The 17,832-nt window shown below is 49.0% G+C and overlaps 1 protein-coding gene across 5 annotated transcripts in view; it reads left to right on the top strand.

Annotated features, from left to right (window-relative positions):
- The window catches only part of SMARCAD1 (SNF2 related chromatin remodeling ATPase with DExD box 1), a 109,535-nt gene that overhangs the window by 12,320 nt on the left and 79,383 nt on the right, over window positions 1-17,832 (top strand). For 4 of the 5 annotated variants that reach the window (XM_074993593.1, XM_074993592.1, XM_074993590.1 and 1 more), the window contains exon 3: window positions 8,548-8,722. In XM_074993593.1, the coding sequence (XP_074849694.1) occupies window positions 8,548-8,722 (175 nt within the window). Of the gene's footprint in view, window positions 1-8,547; window positions 8,723-15,448; window positions 15,515-17,832 lie in introns of those variants that run through there. The other variant, XM_074993594.1, reaches the window with a different exon arrangement.

The raw sequence follows: 17,832 nt of genomic DNA, 5'->3' as shown, positions 1-17,832 counted from the left end.
CGCTGGGGGTGGGAAGCTCTCCTGGGGCCCCAGGATGCCCCGCAGCTCTCTGTAGAAGGGGCACGTTGCTGGTGCTGTCCTGGAGCATCCGGCCTGGTCCCTGGCCTGTGCATAGCCATGGCGCAGCTCCTTAACCTTGGAGTGTACCTGCTCCGCAGTATGCTCCAGGTGGCCCCTGGTGTGGAGGCCCTGTGCCAGGCGACCGAAGGCGGCGGCATTGCACCACTTGACCCCCATGTGGTGCAGGACCCCCTCGTCCTTCTGCAGGCTGAGGAGCTCCCGCTCTGTCCAGGAAGGGGCCCGTTTTTTTTCCCTCCCCCGGGAGCGCTGTGGGGGCTCAGATTGGGGGCCGTGGGGCTTATGGGGGGGCTGGCTGCTGGCCATGCTGTGGCACTGGAGCATGCAGCTGGAGCACGTGGGGAGGCTGCTCCTAGCACACTCTCAGCTTCCTGCCACGGGCTTCCTGCGTGTGTGCGGCTTTAAGGCAGCCAAATGCAGGGACTGTAGAGCCTCACTGCTGCTGGCTGGAGGGGCCCCACGCTCCAGCTGACTAGCACCATGGAGGACCAGTATTCCGAAAAAGCGGACTGTGGAGCGTCTAAACGCGTACTCGTTCGATTTAGTATTTCGAAAGGAAGCGATCTTCCTGATACGGGATCGGGGTTCGGATTTCGAAGTCTGCGCCCTGTTCTTTCGCTGTTCTTTCAGAAGGCAGGTTTCCATGAGTGGATGCTCCTCCCGCTCTTTCAAAAAAGGGCCAAGTTCTGCAGTTTCTGCATTGGAATGTTGGTCTATTAAGACTTTGGAAAGCATGTTGTCCCTGTCAGTTTTTGGAAGGCAAGTTAGATTCTTAAACATTGGGTTGAGAGCTTTAGTTACTTTAAAAATCTCACAGATCTACAGTAGAGTGTTTTTAAAAAGGTTTATAATTAGACCTTTGGAATCTGCACTGCATTGCATCTGATGAAGCAGGTCTTTGCCCATGAAAACTTACGCTCCAAAATATCTGTTAGTATATAAGGTGCCACAGGACTTTGCGTTCATTTTTCTTAAAATGACCAGCATGCTGTGTCATCATCCAATATTGATATGCTATGAAATATATGGTGGAGTGTGGGTAAAATAAATCAGGAGACCTGCAGGTCTGCTCCAGAGAGTTCAGTCACATTTAATTAACATATTTTTTAACAAGCATCAGCAGTAAGGAATCATGTCCTGGAACAGTGGCCAAAACGTGAAGGGCATTAGAATGTTTAGCATATCTGGCATGTAAATGCTTTGCAATGCCTGCTACAAAAGTACTATGCAAATGCCTGTTTTCACATCCAGGTAATACTGTAGATAATCAGCAGACAGCATTATCTCCTCTAAATATAAGCAAACTTATTTCTCTGTGGCTGTGACTACTCTGCAGAGTTCTGTTGACAGGAGGGGCCTTCTGTCAACAGAACTCAGGGAGTGTCTACACTCATAAAGCCATCTGTTGACAGAGTCTTGACAGAACTCTGCTTTTGACTCAACAGAGTTATCCCTCAAAAATTTGGGGCATAACACTGTTGACAGAAGTGCAGTGTAGATGCTTCTGTCAACGGAGAGGCCTTCCGGTTCACTGGGCAGCCCTGTCTGCAGAGCTTCAGTCAGCTGTTCTGTCAACAGAGGGCAGGGCAATCTGGCTGCTTGCTATTGACAGAGGGGATTGTTTTGTCGATCTGCTTTTGTGTGTAGACGCACTCTCTTCGCAGAGTTTCTGTCGACACAATTCTGTTGACACGTTACTGTCAAAGAGTGCTGTACTGCAGATGTAGCCTATGTGATTGGCTGAACAAGATGTAGGACTGAATGGACTTGAGGCTCTTGTGTTCTACATTGTTTTGTTTTTGTGTGCAGTCATGTAACAAAAAAAAAAATCTACCACTCATATGTTGTACATTTGTGCTAGAGATCGCACTACAGTACTTTCTGGAGGGCAATTGAAAAAAATACAATTTATTTTGTTTTATAATTTTTACAATTCAAATATTTGTAATAAAAAATAATATAAAATGAGCACTGTGCACTATGTTACAGTAAACTCATATCCGGCAGCCCTGGAAGTGGGAGGTTGCCAAATGTACAAATATTCTGCACAACAGAAATGTGTATCTAGCCATGCATTACATTTAAGAAAACAAGACTGGATATTAAGAAACAAACGAAAATGTGTACAGAGTACTTTATTTACCAACAACAGTAGTATACTGTAACCTTATAGGCTGTGGCTACATTAGCCCTCCCCTTTTGGAAGCAGTATGCTAATGAGCCACTTTGGCAGAGGCTAATGAGACTCTCATGAATATGCAGCAACTCATTAGCATAATTGCAGTTGCGTGCGTTTCGAAAGTGCTGCTTTTGAAACTCACACTGCCTGTGTAGACGGGGGCCTTAGGAAAGGACCTCCTGGGACTTAAAAAGCCCCTTCTTTTCAAAATCAAATGGGAAGAAGGGACTTTTGAAGTCCAGGGGGTCCTTTCAAAAGGCCCCTGCCTACACGGGCAGCATGCATTTCGAAAGTGGCACTTTTGAAGCATGCACAGCTGCCATTTTGCTAATAAATTGTGCATATGCATGGCAGCACCTCATTAGCCTCTGCCAAAGTGGCTCATTAGCATACCCCTTCTTGAAAGGTAGGGGCTAGTATAGCCACGGCCATACTGTTTTTGCTGTATTTATTTGTATTTACTTTCACTATACTGTACTTACAGAAAACATACAAAAATGTACTTATGGTTAAAATTCTGTTATTTTGAGAGTTCTGAGTAATAGAATGCCAGATATGAAAGTATTTACTGTATTCTGTGTTATATTTGAAATCAATATTTGATCATGTAGAAGAGTACTTAATATATTTCAGTTGGTGTTCTGTGTAGAAGTATGATTAAAACTGATTAGTCACCATTACTTTTTTAATTATGATTAATTTTTTTGTTTAACCCTGTGAGTTAACTGCAGTTAATTAACAGTCTTATCAAATTACAGCACTGATGTGACTTTAAATCACATCATGAAAAGGAGTTCTGTATATGAAGTGTTTTCACTTGCTTTCCTCTGTAAACTTCTGCATGGGGATATTTAAGGTATAGGAATCCATTTTAAAATACAATGGATTGATTATCTGCCCATATTTGTGAGTACTCAGTGTGGCAGAAGGCATTTGGGGAAACTATTAGTGCATGGGTGTGGGTTGTATTTATGCACATGTTGAGTGATGGTGCCCTGGATTTGTGAAGTCTGGACTTTCTAAAGTCTACTAATAGTTTGAAAATAATTTTAGTGCTTGTTTTTAAGGTCCCTCCTCCCCCAGGAATTAAGATACTGCATTTTCCTAATAAAAACTATTATTTTCAGCCTTGACAGTATCCTTTGTAAGTGACCACAGTTGTCTAGTTTCTTTATGCCTTGGATACGTCGATTGGAAAAAATATAGATTTTTCCAGAAATGAGCAGAACAGGGTATATCTTATTTGTGCAAATTTTCAAATCCATCCCTCATTCCCTTTTCTTCCTGTCCTTTCCCACCACACTGACCTGAAATGAAATTTGAAGGGTCCAGTGTTTGCCCAATGTAAAAGGCATTATTTTGGGACCATAAGGGAGAAAAAAAATTACTTTGAATTCCCAGGTTGAGTTTCCAAGTCTTGCAGGAGAAAAGTATGTTTTTGTTTGGAAATCAAGCACATTTTAATCTAGAACAGATTAACACAGATGCAGCCCCCAGGATGCTGGTTGTGATTTTTTTGTTTTGTTTTGTCTTACTGTTCTTTAAATCCATTATCAAAGTTTATTATCTCCAATACATTTGTAATTTTAATCATTGCCATTTAAAAACTATAATTTTCCAAGCTAGAAGCTTCTGCATAATAACAATGTCATCACTGTTGATAAACTCTTCTTCATAGTCCTATCTGTGGATTCACATCTTTTTTAAATTTAGACTGTAAACCCTCCTCCTGGGGTAGTTCTGTAGCATTGCATGTGTTCAGAATTCATGTTTGCCAGTAGTTTCTTTGCCTCTCTGTGGCAAAATCACTTTGTGAGAGGGAAGCTACAAGAGTGATTATACAACCCTCCCCAGCAGTGCAGGCGCATCATTTTGGATGTCTGGAGTAGGGCATCAGGAAAGTAAATCATGGTGGGGGAGTTGTGTGTGCTTCAGTGGTGGCTCCTGCCCTACACTGGGCACAGCTGCCAGTCTTGGCTGATCTGGGTCTGGGAAGGACTTGCTCTTTCTCTGCAAGGAGTGGCTGGAGCTGGGTAAAGCCGTACCCTGAAACCTCACCCTGGTACAGGAGGTTCCTCACCCACCTACTGCCATTGGTATGCTGTTGGGGGGGGTGGGTCACTGTATGGGAGCTCCCCCCATCTGCCCAACCCACATGCATCTGAGACCCGCCCCACACCCAGGTCTCATAGAACCCATAACCCTTTTACCAAGCCTCAGCCCCTGCATTTGAAGACCCCCATCCAGCATCCCCCTTCAGAGCCCCTTTCACTGCACCTGGCTGCTCCACTGCCAAACTCTACCCCTTGTGGACATGACTGCACTTGAACTCCAAACCAATAACCCCAATGTCTCCTGAACCTGGAACATCTTGATGAACCTTCCAGAGTCATACCCTCTCTGCTGAGCCCCAGCCGCCTTCATCTGAAACTGCGCTTTCCCCCGCTCCCAACAGAATCCCAGTGTCTCTACATCTGGAACCTCCCAACAAGCCCCTCTGCATCTAGTCCCATGCCTGGACACCACCACCCCTTGCCACCTGGATCCCCCCACTAAGTCCCTCTGTACAGCTGAGCTACCAACGCACAACTCGGGCACGTGTTTATAGATGGTCAGGGCCCTGGGATGTGTTTGGAATAAGCTTAGTCTTTGTGTTGTGTCAGCAGTGCAGTCAGTGGCTTGTTCTCCCCACTCCCATGTTAAAGGTGCCCATTTACTTATTGATAAATAAAATTTGCAAAATTACCTGAATGACTTGGAGCATGTATTAGGGAGCCTGTCTCTACTTTATTAATTGCCAGGCATATCTGTGGTGCTATAGAAGCAATATTTTTCATTTTGCTGATGCTGGTACTAAACTCAGTACGAATCTCAAGTTTGGAATGCTTTTCAATTTTATGCTGTCTTTATCATTCAGTTTTACAGTAATGTAGAATTTTGTTTTGACAACGCATATTGAAGAAGTAGAGGAAAGAGCAAATTGTTTTGATGTCCAGCATGGTTGTGAAATCTTGAGTTTGATTCAGAATAATTATTGTTCATGTAGAAATTAGGGCTGTCAGGTGTTTAAAAAATTCATTACAATTAATCAAACTGTTGTTACCCAAGCGCCATTTTAAAAAATATTTTGGGATATTTTCTGTTTTCGCATGCATTGATTTCAGTTACAATACAGTAGAAAGTGTACAGTTTTCACTGTTGTTTTTGATTACAAATATTTACACTATAAGAAGATATCTTTTTAGTTCACCTAATAAACACACTGTAGTGTAATATATTTCTCATGAAAGTTGAAATTAAAAATGTGGAATTATGTACCAAAAATGCACTCAAAATAAAATTAAGACTTTAGAGCCTACAAATCTACTCATTCCTACTTCTTGTTCAGCCAGTCACTCAGACAAGTTTGTTTACTTTTGTAGGAGATATTGCTGTCTGGTTTTTGTTTACAATGTCGCCTGCAAGTGAGAATGGGCATTTGCATGGCATTGCTATAGCTGGCATCACAAGATCTTTGTGTTAGAAGTGCAAAAGATGCATATGTTCGTTCATGCTTCAACCCCCATTCCAGGACAAGTGTCCATGTTGCTGATGGATTCTGCTCCATAATGATCCAATGTGGTGTGGACTGATGCTCATTCATACCAGCAGAAGGCTCATTTTCTTTTTGGTGGGTCTGATATGATGAAGTGGATCTGTCCCATGAAAGCTCACCACTGAATAAATCATTTTATTAGTCTTTAAAGTGCTACATTTCTGCTACTTTATTTCATAAAAGAGCATAATCTTCCTGGGAACGTGTTGGGTCAGCCTGTGAAAAATCTGAAACGTGATTTTGTTACCTGATACTGGAACCCCTTTTGAATTCTGTAATTTTCCATGAGATGTTAAGAGGGGTCAAACTACAAAACAAAGGATTTCTGTATTATGCAAATTCTATTCAAGGGTGGGGAGTGAAGTAATTGAAGTCTTCTGTTCTCCCCAACTACCTCACCCAAGATGATTGCTGGAAACAACTAAGACTGAACATGGGAGAAGTGACTGTAATCTATCTGTAATGGTGTCTGGCATGTGAAGGAGCTTATTAATACCATATTTAGGGTGAGATCTTATGTATGGCTAATTTCTTTAGAATAACTAGCTTACATTGCATGTTTTGTCTTATATTTTTAGTAATTTACTTTACTCTGTTTGCTACCTCTTTGATCACTTCTCCTTAGTTAGAAGCTTATTTCTGGTTTATAATATAGCACAGTTTATGCAATTTCTAATGTGGAAGGAGAGGAATAAGGCAAACTTCACATAACTTCAGGCTTGTAGGCTAGAAGGGGTGAGCATTTGAATGCTAAGTCTCTTAAGCTGAGCTTTCCCAGAGCTGATCTCAGTGTCTGTATTTTCTGCAGCAGGGGGTGTGTGCCCTGTGTGCTTTGCTAGAGGAAGCCTTAATATCTGGCTCACCAAGACAATACTCAAGGGGGCCCAGGCTGGCAGAATAGCCTGAGTCAGTGGTATCTGAGCACCTCACTTGACATCCAGCAGGTCCCAAAGGAACAGTCGAACCTTCTTGTGTTCTGTCAGATGTGCAAAATGAATGTGGCAGATCATCATCAGAGACTGCTAGAACTTGAAATATAGGGTAGAATGCTGATAAAACAGAGCAGAAGAAATAGAGGTCCCCCACTCCCCCGCAGTTTAGTCACAAATTAATGAACATCAGAAGCATGGAGGCATGTCCTCTGAAGTGGTGGCTGAAGCATGAAGGCGCATGAATACAAAGGTTAAGCATTTCTGGCACATCAATACCTTTCAATGCCTACTACGAAAGTGCAATGTGAATACCTGTTCTCATGTTCATGTGACATTGTAAATAGTAAGTGGGCAGTACTGTCTCCCATAAATGTGAACAAACTTGTTTGTCTGAGCGATTGGCTGAATAAGAAATAGGACTGAGAGGACTTTACAGGCTGTAAAGTTTTACTTTGTTTGAGTGTGGTTGTGTAACCAACCCCCTCAGTCCAAACTTTGGGCATTGTATTGTCATGGTATAAGAGATTACCTTACAGAACTTGTAGGAGGTGAATTGAAAAATACAATTTTTTTTTTGTTTACAGATATTTGCTCTGAAAAATGATGTTCAAAATATCGTGAGCACTGTAGACTTTTTGTGTTGTAATTGAAGTCAGTGTTTGGAAAATGTAGAAACATCTAAAATATCTAATAAATTTCAGTTGGTAGTATATTCTGTTGTTTAACAGTAATTACAAGTGCAATTAATCATGATTTAATTTTTAACTTTTAGTTAATTGTGTGAGCTATTTGCAATTAATTGAGAGCTGTAGTAGAAATTGACATCTGTTGTAAGTTTCAGCAAATCCAAGATCCCATTGGTCAAGTAATTAATAGGTCAGCTGCATAACCATGAATTTTTACAAGTTTGATTGTACAAGCTTGGTTTGTAACCTAGCAATTGTTCACTGTAATAGCCATGTTAATGTTTTGGAATGACATTTGTGTTTAAAGCTTTTGGGTATTTAAACAGGAATTTGGTGAACTAGAGAACTTAGTTGAGAAGCTTCCTGATGGAAAACCCTTGGATTTTGTAAACCCGTAAACAGAGGCAACTGATGGAGAAGTTAGGGAGGGGACATGGGGGAGTGAACTGAGAGAGTATACCAGCCTTGTTACCATGCTCCTTCCTAGCCTGGAGAAGGGCTGGGACAACCCTCCTACACCCAGGCTCCTCTTGCTCCCCAGTCTTGCACTGCCTTCTCCCTGATTTTTCCCCACTCTTGTGTCACCGCTCACTCCACCTCTTCCCTCAGCTGAGGCTGCCCAGGATCTGGTACTGGCAGCAGGGGTACTTTTTTCCCTTGCACTCACCAGTAGCGGTGGGGAAAAACGGCTCAGGGTGGCCCCACTGCTTTGTTCTCCCAGATGCTACATTGCTTTGCTTCCTGCTGAAGAGCGGTGTGGTGGGGAGAGCACAGTTGAGGGTCTGTCTTGATCCACTTCCCCTGCCGTTTCTAGTGAGTGCAGGGTGCCAGATTCCTGCTGTGGGCACCAGGCTTCCCCCAGGTTAACCAGCCCCTCCCATCCATGGCATTTAGAGGGGACATGTGACACCCCTTTTCTCTCCGCCCCATGTTGCCTCTGCACATAATATTAAGAGCTTTATTTGAATAGGCAATGATTTTCAATGTAAGATCGTAACTTTTGTGGTAAGCCTTTAGTTGCAGTGAAAATTTTTGAATTAATCTGTATTTTCTCCATTCCCCAAATATCTTGTGCAGAAGATTCTAGTGTCCCAGAAACCCCAGAAGCTCAGAGGACAAAGAATTTATCATCATTCAAGAATCAAAGAGGTATACAGTACATTGATGTGTCTTCAGATAGTGAGGATCAAGGACCACCAAATTGTTCCAGTACAAACCAAGACAATGTTCCCATGAGCGAAGTGATTGTAATGTAAGTCTTTACCATACCAGTATTCTGTATCTGTTATCTTCATCTGTGAGTTCATGAATGTTCTACTTGCATTTTGTTTGTGCTGACTAAATGCCATGTTGGTTTTGAATGTTTTCATTAATCAGGCTGTATTGATCTTTCATCTCAAAAAGACTTGCCTGTTTAGAGTTGTCTTCCTCTGAGTACTACCTAACTCACTGGAGAAATCACAGAATACATGAGTTTCAATGATACTTCTTGTATTTATCACATTAGGAGCAATTTTCAGTGAATTCAAGCATCACCATGAGGATTTCCCAAAATTCAATTTTAAAAGGTTAGCTGAAGTGTTTATGTATTGGATTTTGCTTACGCTTGGTTGCTTTCATCTTAGTTTCATGGAAAGATTAGTTCTTATGTGGTGCGAAAATTATCAATTGACCAGAGACTCAAGTTAATGGAAGCTGTTCCTTTACTTCATGGTTTCCCAAACTGGATGGTGTGTCCCCTGAGGAGGCATGAAGAAATTCCAGGGGGGGCATGAGGCAACCCAGCCCCCCTCGTCATTCCCCACACCCAAGAAAAAGCCGGCCCTTGCTTCTGGCTCTTAGCCTTTGCCATTTCACGTGGGCAACCTGGCACAGCCGCTATAAAAAGCAGGCATCCAGTGAAGGCCCACATGGAGCTAGCTGCCTCTTGCAAAGGTGAGTGAGTGTGAGTTGGAGGGGAGGAGGAGGATGGAGTTAGATGAGGGTCTGGCGGTGCCTGACTTTGGGGGCTCAGGCAGGTGGCTCAGAGGCAGCTGGGGTGGCTGGCCCGCAGTAAAAAAGAGCTGCAGGGCATGAGGGTTTTTCAAAAATCAAAAGGGGTATGTGATGCCAAAAAGTTTGGGAACCACTGCTTTATTGTATTTTTTGGAAGTCTTCAGAAGTACACGATGTTTTTCAGGTTCTCTGCCCTTGAGAAAGCACTGTTGGCCGAAGGACAGGAGTTCCTTCAAGATAATAAACAATACACTTTATATATTGTGTGGAGAGAATTCAGCACAAAAATAGTTATATGTGGCTCAGTTTTTTGGAATTGTTGAAAGTATGACAGGTGTTAGGGTATGTCTGCACTTCACACTTCTAGCCACAGGACTAAAAGTCAGGAGTGTAAAAAGCTGCTTGTCTGTCACTCATTTAAAAAAAAAAAAGTCCACCCTCTACAAATGGCCTTCTGTGGACAAAGCACTGTTTATGCAAGTACTTCTAGTGAGGTTTAAGCACCCGTGAATGACAAAATTGTCACTCAGTTGCCAGTGTAGATGAAACTGCAAACTGCTGCGTTTGTAGTGCTGTTGACTATCAGGTCAAAGAGTACTTTAAAGAACAGAACAAAGCAGCAGTCATGTAGCTCTTTGAAGATTAAGGCTGTTTCTACACAGGCAAGATCTTCCAGAAGAACGGCGTCTTCTTCTGGAAGATCTAAGGAGTGTCTACACATGCAAGGCGCTCTTCTGGAAGAAAACCGGAAGAGGTGCCCACTCTTCCAAATTCTGTACTCTGCTTCAGAATCAGAAAGAGGGCCTTCTTCTGGTAGAATCTTCCAGAAGAAGGCATGCGTAGACATTCCCAGACTGCTGCTTCTGAAAGAAGTGGTCCTCCGTGGGGCAGCCTGCTGGAGAGCGGGGCTGCTCTAGACAGCCCAAGTGGGCCTGTATGGTCTCCAGGTCCTTGCAGCTTTTAAAGCTGCAAGGGCCCGGGGACCCCATAGCAAGAAGCTTGAGAGTGCAAGACAGGCAGCACGTGCAGGGCTGCCTGCCACACTCCCCTGAGGCCCCACAGTGCCCAGCGAGTCCCCGCCCACAGAGCTGGCCATGAGGCCGGCACTCTGCACTCCTCAGGGGAGCCCCAGGAACCCAGCCAAGACCCAGACCGGGCTCCAAAACGGAGGGCCGCCTGCTGGACTGAGCCAATGGCCCAAGACCTTCTGGGGCTCTGGCGCGATGAGGAGGTCCTCCGGGACACCAGCGGGCACCAGAGGAATGCCCCAGCTTTTGCCCACCTCACCCAGGGCCTGGCTTCCTGTGGCCACCCCTCCTGGGCACCAGAACAAGTGAGGTGTAAGGTGAAGGCACTGTGGTAGGGGTACATGCAGGCCTGGGACAGTGCCCGCAGATCCAGCTGTGCCCCTGTCAGCTGCCCCTTCTACTGGGAGCTTGTGACCACCTGGCTGTGGATGATGCCTCTGCACCCCCCACCACCATGGAGAGAGCCGCAGCCGATCCCCCTTCCCCACCGGAGGAGGAGGTGGAGGGACCTGCCACTGTGGACGTCCCATCTGATGGATAGTCCACAGATGGGTCCCTTATCATCGCACAGCCCTCCACCGCCAACAGCCAGGCCCCCTCCAGTGGAGCATCATCTGACATATATTAGGCTGCCTCGGGTAAGTGCGCACAGTGGCGGGAGGGGGACACCTGGTCCCCAGCCCTGGCCCCGAAGCCCGTCCCCGGTCAGGGCCCAGGGCACACGCATGCCTGCAGGCAGCACCTGGCTCCCTCTTCCATGGAGCGCCCCTGAGCGTGGTGAGGCACCCCCTGGGCAGCATAGCTGCATCCAGAGCCCCCCATGGCTAGGCCCCCTCCCACAAGCCCGTTGCCAGGGTGGGCCACTGTGGGCAGTGCCCTGGCCCCGGCATCATGCCCCAGGGGCTGCCGTGGCAAGTGCACACAAGCCTGCAAAGTGGCCTCCCCTGGCACATGCCCATCCCGTGGGTCACTGGAGGGGGTAACCAGCCAGAGAGATGGGGGCCATGCCACCCAGGTCCCAGATGTGGCACTGACTCCCCCCTCTACCTCCACCCTCTTTCTCGTAACAGTGGCACCATCTGAGGGCCGGGGCAGCCAGATGAGGAGCCCGGGGCCTGCCAGCCCCATTCAGGCTGGAGGACCTAGCAGCCCACCAGCTTGGCCTGCACCAGCTCCCACTGTGCAGCAGCCACGGGTGTGCCAGACCTGACACAGCTGCCATGAGGACGAGGTTGTGGCCTACACCGTGGCCCTCTGCCACCAGAACACCCTCGCCAAAAGGCGGCTGGCCCTCAACGAGGCCGAGTTGCAGTGGAGGCGGGACACATGGGGGGAGGTGGTGAGGATGCTCTGTACCGTGTGTGGGACCCTAGCGGGCCAGCCCCTAGCCCCCCCAGCTGCTTCCCTCACTGGTCACCCCACCTGCCCCCCAGCTGACCCCTCGGCTGCTCACGTCCCTGCAGCCCATGACCCTGAGGCCCTGGCCACCCTAATGCCCCCTGGACTGCCCGATGCTGCACTGAGGGACCTCGCAGCCTGGCTTGTGGCCACGCTGGGACCCGTGGAGGGTCCCCCAAGCCACGACTCACCCCCCTCTGCTGAGGCTGGGCCCCAGGTGCTGATCGGCCCTACCTGCTGGTGCTTCCGGCTCCATCGGAGCCCCGCAGGTGACCATGCACCTGGGGTGGGAGGGGCACCCGTGGCCGCTGGGACTCGTGGCCTTCTACCCCGTCCCTTGATTAGGGCCCTCACCATTCCTGCCCCAGTTCCTGTTCACGTTTAAGTGCCCCTGCCCCTGTACCCCCATGTATATAGTTCATGCCGTATGAGGTTTTGGTAATTATTTTTATTATTCCCTATTTACATTGGTCACTGCTGTCAAAAGTTGAGGGTTAAATACATGTTTGCATTTTGCACCACCTGTGTCTCTGATTACTGTAGGGGAGGGTAGGGGTTTGGAGGGGTGTGGGGTGTGTGCAGCGGGGGTCAGTGAGGAGGGGTGCAAGGATTAGTAGTCCCCTCGGCTGAATGCCTCCCGAAGCGCCTCACAGATCTGGAGCCTGTCACAGTCGAGCCGCTTGTTGGGGGGCTGCAGTGGACTGCTGGTAGCAGGGGGCCAGCTCCACCATCCATCCCTCGTGCAGGGTCCCCTCATGTGCCTCAGAACACCCTCGCCAAAAGGCGGCTGGCCCTCAACGAGGCCGAGTTGCAGTGGAGGCGGGACACATGGGGGGATGGCTCCACCATCCATCCCTCGTGCAGGGTCCCCTCATGTGCCTCAGAACACCCTCGCCAAAAGGCGGCTGGCCCTCAACGAGGCCGAGTTGCAGTGGAGGCGGGACACATGGGGGGAGGTGGTGAGGATGCTCTGTACCGTGTGTGGGACCCTAGCGGGCCAGCCCCTAGCCCCGCCAGCTGCTTCCCTCACTGGTCACCCCACCTGCCCCCCAGCTGACCCCTCGGCTGCTCACGTCCCTGCAGCCCATGACCCTGAGGCCCTGGCCACCCTAATGCCCCCTGGACTGCCCGATGCTGCACTGAGGGACCTCGCAGCCTGGCTTGTGGCCACGCTGGGACCCGTGGAGGGTCCCCCAAGCCACGACTCACCCCCCTCTGCTGAGGCTGGGCCCCAGGTGCTGATCGGCCCTACCTGCTGGTGCTTCCGGCTCCATCGGAGCCCCGCAGGTGACCATGCACCTGGGGTGGGAGGGGCACCCGTGGCCGCTGGGACTCGTGGCCTTCTACCCCGTCCCTTGATTAGGGCCCTCACCATTCCTGCCCCAGTTCCTGTTCACGTTTAAGTGCCCCTGCCCCTGTACCCCCATGTATATAGTTCATGCCGTATGAGGTTTTGGTAATTATTTTTATTATTCCCTATTTACATTGGTCACTGCTGTCAAAAGTTGAGGGTTAAATACATGTTTGCATTTTGCACCACCTGTGTCTCTGATTACTGTAGGGGAGGGTAGGGGTTTGGAGGGGTGTGGGGTGTGTGCAGCGGGGGTCAGTGAGGAGGGGTGCAAGGATTAGTAGTCCCCTCGGCTGAATGCCTCCCGAAGCGCCTCACAGATCTGGAGCCTGTCACAGTCGAGCCGCTTGTTGGGGGGCTGCAGTGGACTGCTGGTAGCAGGGGGCCAGCTCCACCATCCATCCCTCGTGCAGGGTCCCCTCATGTGCCTCGATGAGGTTGTGGAGCGTGCAGCAGGCAGCCACGACCTGTGGGACATTCTCTACTCCCACATCGAAGCGCGTGAGGAGACACCTGAACTGCGCCTGCAGACGGCCGAAAGTGCATTTAATGGGATACTAGGCCCATGTGAGCTGAGCTTTAAACAGCTCCTGGGAGGGTGTGAGGTGGCCCATGTATGGGCACATCAACCAGGGCTGGAGTGGGTAGGCAGGGTCACCCACGAGGCAGAGAGGCATTACAACATCCCTGACTGCATGCTCACTCCGGGCCACAAATGTCCCAGCCTCCATCCTGTGGAACAAGGCAGAATTCTGCAGGATCTGTGCATCATGTGCCCTGCCCGGCCAGCCAACATAAATGTCCATGAACTTCCCATGGGCGTCCACCACCACCTGGAGCACGATGGAGTGGTACCCCGTGCAGGTGACGTATTGGCCACCCCTGTGGACAGGGCCCTGATGGGGATATGCATCCCATCAGTCGCCCCGAAGCACTGGGGGAACCTGAGCATGGTGAAGCCCTTGACAACTCCGTCCAGGTCCCTGATGCGCACCAGCCGCTGCACCAGCATGTGGTTGATGGCCTCACGACCTGCAGGGGAACGGGGAATGGGCTCACTCATGGGTGTATGCAGGGGAGTCCCTGCCCCCTTCCCCTTCCACCCCCTTCCCTCCCTACTGGGCTCCCCCCTGCTGGAGGACCCCTCCGGCAGTGGTCATGCGGTATCCCCTCTGGGCTACGCCTGCCTGCCCCCTGGCCCTGACCCCTCCAAATCAGTGCCTGGGGTCCCCGGAGCCCACCGGTCCCTTGGTGGGGCTGGGGCTGGGGCTGGGTTTCCCTGGAGGACGACAGCCCCGATGGTGGATGTGCCCACCCCAAATTGCTGCCCAGTGGATTGCTAGCTGTCCAGGGTGGCCAATTTCCATATGGCGATGGCCATGCGCTTCTCCGGGGAGAGGGTCGGCCTCATCCAGGTGTCCTGGCATCTTAGCATGGGGGCAGGCCAGCTGCAGATCTCGAGGAAGGTCTCTTTCTTCATCCACAAGTTCTGCAGCCAGTGGTCATTGTCCCACTCTCCCATGACAACCCCGACCCACCAGTCTGTGCTGGTGGCGTGGGTCCAGATGTGCTGGACTGGCCTAAGGGGGCTCAGCAGGGGCGGTGGGGGTTCAGGGCCCATGGACCAGGGCCCCTCTCTCCACAGGAAGCTGAGGAGGGTGGCCAGGAGGATGGCTAGCCTGTGGATGAGGGCAAGCCTGCTGGTCTGCAGCTGCTGGGGGTCCATGCCTGCTGGTCAGCGGGCACTGGACAGGGACCTGGGTCTGGCTTACTGGGCACAGATGTGGCTGGCCTCAGCGGCGTTTGCAGGGAGGGGCTGTTTGGGTGGGGCCCTTTAAGGGGCCATGTGGCCAGCGGCCCCGGAAAGGCTCCCTGGCTGTGTGACCCCATCCGCATTGTTTCCTGCCCCGTTTTTCCAGAGGAGTGCCAGTGCGTGTGTAGTTGCACTCTTCTGGAAGAAGGGTTGAAGAGGATCTTCCTCAAGAGACCTTCCAGAATAAGTGCCATGTGTAGAAACGGCCTAACAAAATAAAAAATTTCATTAGTCTTTAAAGTGCCATGTGATTGCTGTTCTGTTGTTAGAATACTGATTAACATGATTCTCTCTTTCTCTGTTGAAAAACAGACAAACACAGGCTGAACAGTTTCTGTTTCTCTGTCTACTGTTGCTTCCTTTTTCCATTTGCGGTGAAACTGTGGTTGCTGTTAGATCCTCTAAACACCCTCTCCAAACTTCAAAGCGGTAACAGACATTTCTGCTTCCAGCTGTTTGGTGAGTAGGAAGAGAAGGGCTATGTCTACACTAGCATTCCTCTTTCGAATAGTAAGAGGGAGATAGCGGTCCTGGTCTATGTACTATCAAAACAAAAAAGCAGTCCAGTAGCACTTTAAGACTAACAAAATAATATATTAGGTGATCAGCTTTCGTGGGACAGACCCACTTCTTCAGATCATAGCCATACCAGAACAGACTCAATATTTAAGGCACATGTCTTTTGAAAGAGACATTCAAATGAGGGAAATTGAAAATGCAAATAAGGTGCGTATTTGCATATCTGGCACCTCATTTGCATATTTGTTTGAAACAGCTTCTTTCGAAAAAAAAAGCAATGCAGACATGGCTCTTTTGAAGATGGGGATTGCTTTAGAAAGAGCCATGTCTACACTGCTCTTCTTCTTTTGAAAGAAGCTCTTTCAAAAGAATATGCAAATGAGGCACCAGATATGTAAATCTGCACCTCATTTGCATTTTAAATTTCCCTCATTTGCATGCATCTTTTGAAATAGGAATGCTAGTGTGGATACAGCCAAGGAGACAGTGGAAAGAGCAAAGCCAGAAGGGCCTGTAACCATGTGAACACAAACCCTTCTAGACCCTGGAATGGAGGCCACTTCTTGTATCTCAGCATTTTTTTTCTGTCCAGTAAATAGCTGTGAAACCAGTGGAGAGGGAGTAGCTGAACCTTGTATAGCAGCGTTTCAAATTCACAGGTTGTGGGCCATCTACAGACTAGAGTTTCTGTTCAGTCTGGCCCAGAAGTCCTAGTGTGTCTGTACCTGCCTGCCAAGTCCCACCCCTTCCTACCACCATACCACTCTCTCTCCTTCACTGCACCCTAACCCTCCCTCGAGGGACATGACTTTGGAGGCTACAGGGCGGGCCCTGGCACGGAGCAGCAACAGTGGTCGAGCCCATCCCTCCCCCACTCCCTGCTGCACTGGGAGCCACGGAGAAGTGGAACGAGTGCACTGCAGGGAGTGCAGGGGGGTTGGACTGCTGCTGCTGCACCATACCAGCCCCCCACAAGTAACCTCAGAGGCCACATCCCTGAGGGCATGGGATATAGTGCATGGGAGGGGGGCAGTGGCAGGAAGGAGTGAGGCTTTGGGGACAGGGACACACACACCCATTTTCAGGCCACCAGAAATATGCACCAGCCCATAGATGGGCTGTGAGTTTGAGTCCCCTAATGTAACGGATGACAAGTTCCTCCTGCTGTTGGTTACAATGACACCATTAGCTCAAGTGACAGAGATGTGCTGAGGGCATAAAGGTGTGCTAGGGACATAAAGGTAGAGGTAATGCAAACAGAATTTTGAAAGAATTTAGCTGTTAAATGCTAACAAGTCTTAATTAAGCAAACAACTGTTTTTTCAGAGGGATTGTACTTGGCCAAACTTGGGGGCTTGTTTCCAGGGATGGTCACCCTGACATGTGAGCAGCCTTCTTGCCACCACACTTGCCAAATTTCAAATTCCTACTCCAATGCATGTTGCATTGTAAGTGTTTCAGTAAATGGTTGTAATTTTTTGTCATAGGTAAACTGTCTTTTCTTAGTTTTGCTCACTGAAGCCGTGTCTACACGTGCACGCTGCTTCCAAGTAGCGGCACTAACTTCGAAATAGCTCCCGTCATGGCTACACGCGTCGGGCGCTATTTCGAAGTTAACTTCGACGTTAGGCGGCGAGACGTCGAAGTCGCTATCCTCATCAGGAGATGGGGATAGCGCCCTACTTCGACGTTCAACGTTGAAGTAGGGACCGTGTAGTCATTGCGCGTCCCGCAACTTCGAAATAGCGGGGTCCGCCATGGCGGCCATCAGCTGAGGGGTTGAGAGATGCTCTCTCTCCAGCCCCTGCAGGGCTCTATGGTCACCGTGGGCAGCAGCCCTTAGCCCAGGGCTTCTGGCTGCTGCTGCGGCAGCTGGGGATCCATGCTGCAGGCACAGGGTCTGCAACCAGTTGTCGGCTCTGTGTATCTTGTGTTGTTTAGTGCAACTGTGTCTGGGAGGGGCCCTTTAAGGGAGCGGCTTGCTGTTGAGTCCACCCTGTGACCCTGTCTGCAGCTGTGCCTGGCACCCTTATTTCGATGTGTGCTACTTTGGCGTGTAGACGTTCCCTCGCAGCGCCTATTTTGATGTGGTGCTGCGCAACGTCGAAGTTGAACATCGACGTTGCCAGCCCTGGAGGACGTGTAGACGTTAGTCATCGAAATAGCCTATTTCGATGTTGCTACATCAAAATAAGCTACTTCGATGTAGGCTTCATGTGTAGACGTAGCCTCAGACAGCTAAATTATTCTAGCTAAAA

Source organism: Carettochelys insculpta, chromosome 4, assembly GCF_033958435.1.
Source record: "Carettochelys insculpta isolate YL-2023 chromosome 4, ASM3395843v1, whole genome shotgun sequence".
Classification (NCBI taxonomy): Eukaryota; Metazoa; Chordata; order Testudines; family Carettochelyidae; genus Carettochelys; species Carettochelys insculpta.
This window is presented reverse-complemented; position numbering and strand designations above follow the sequence as displayed.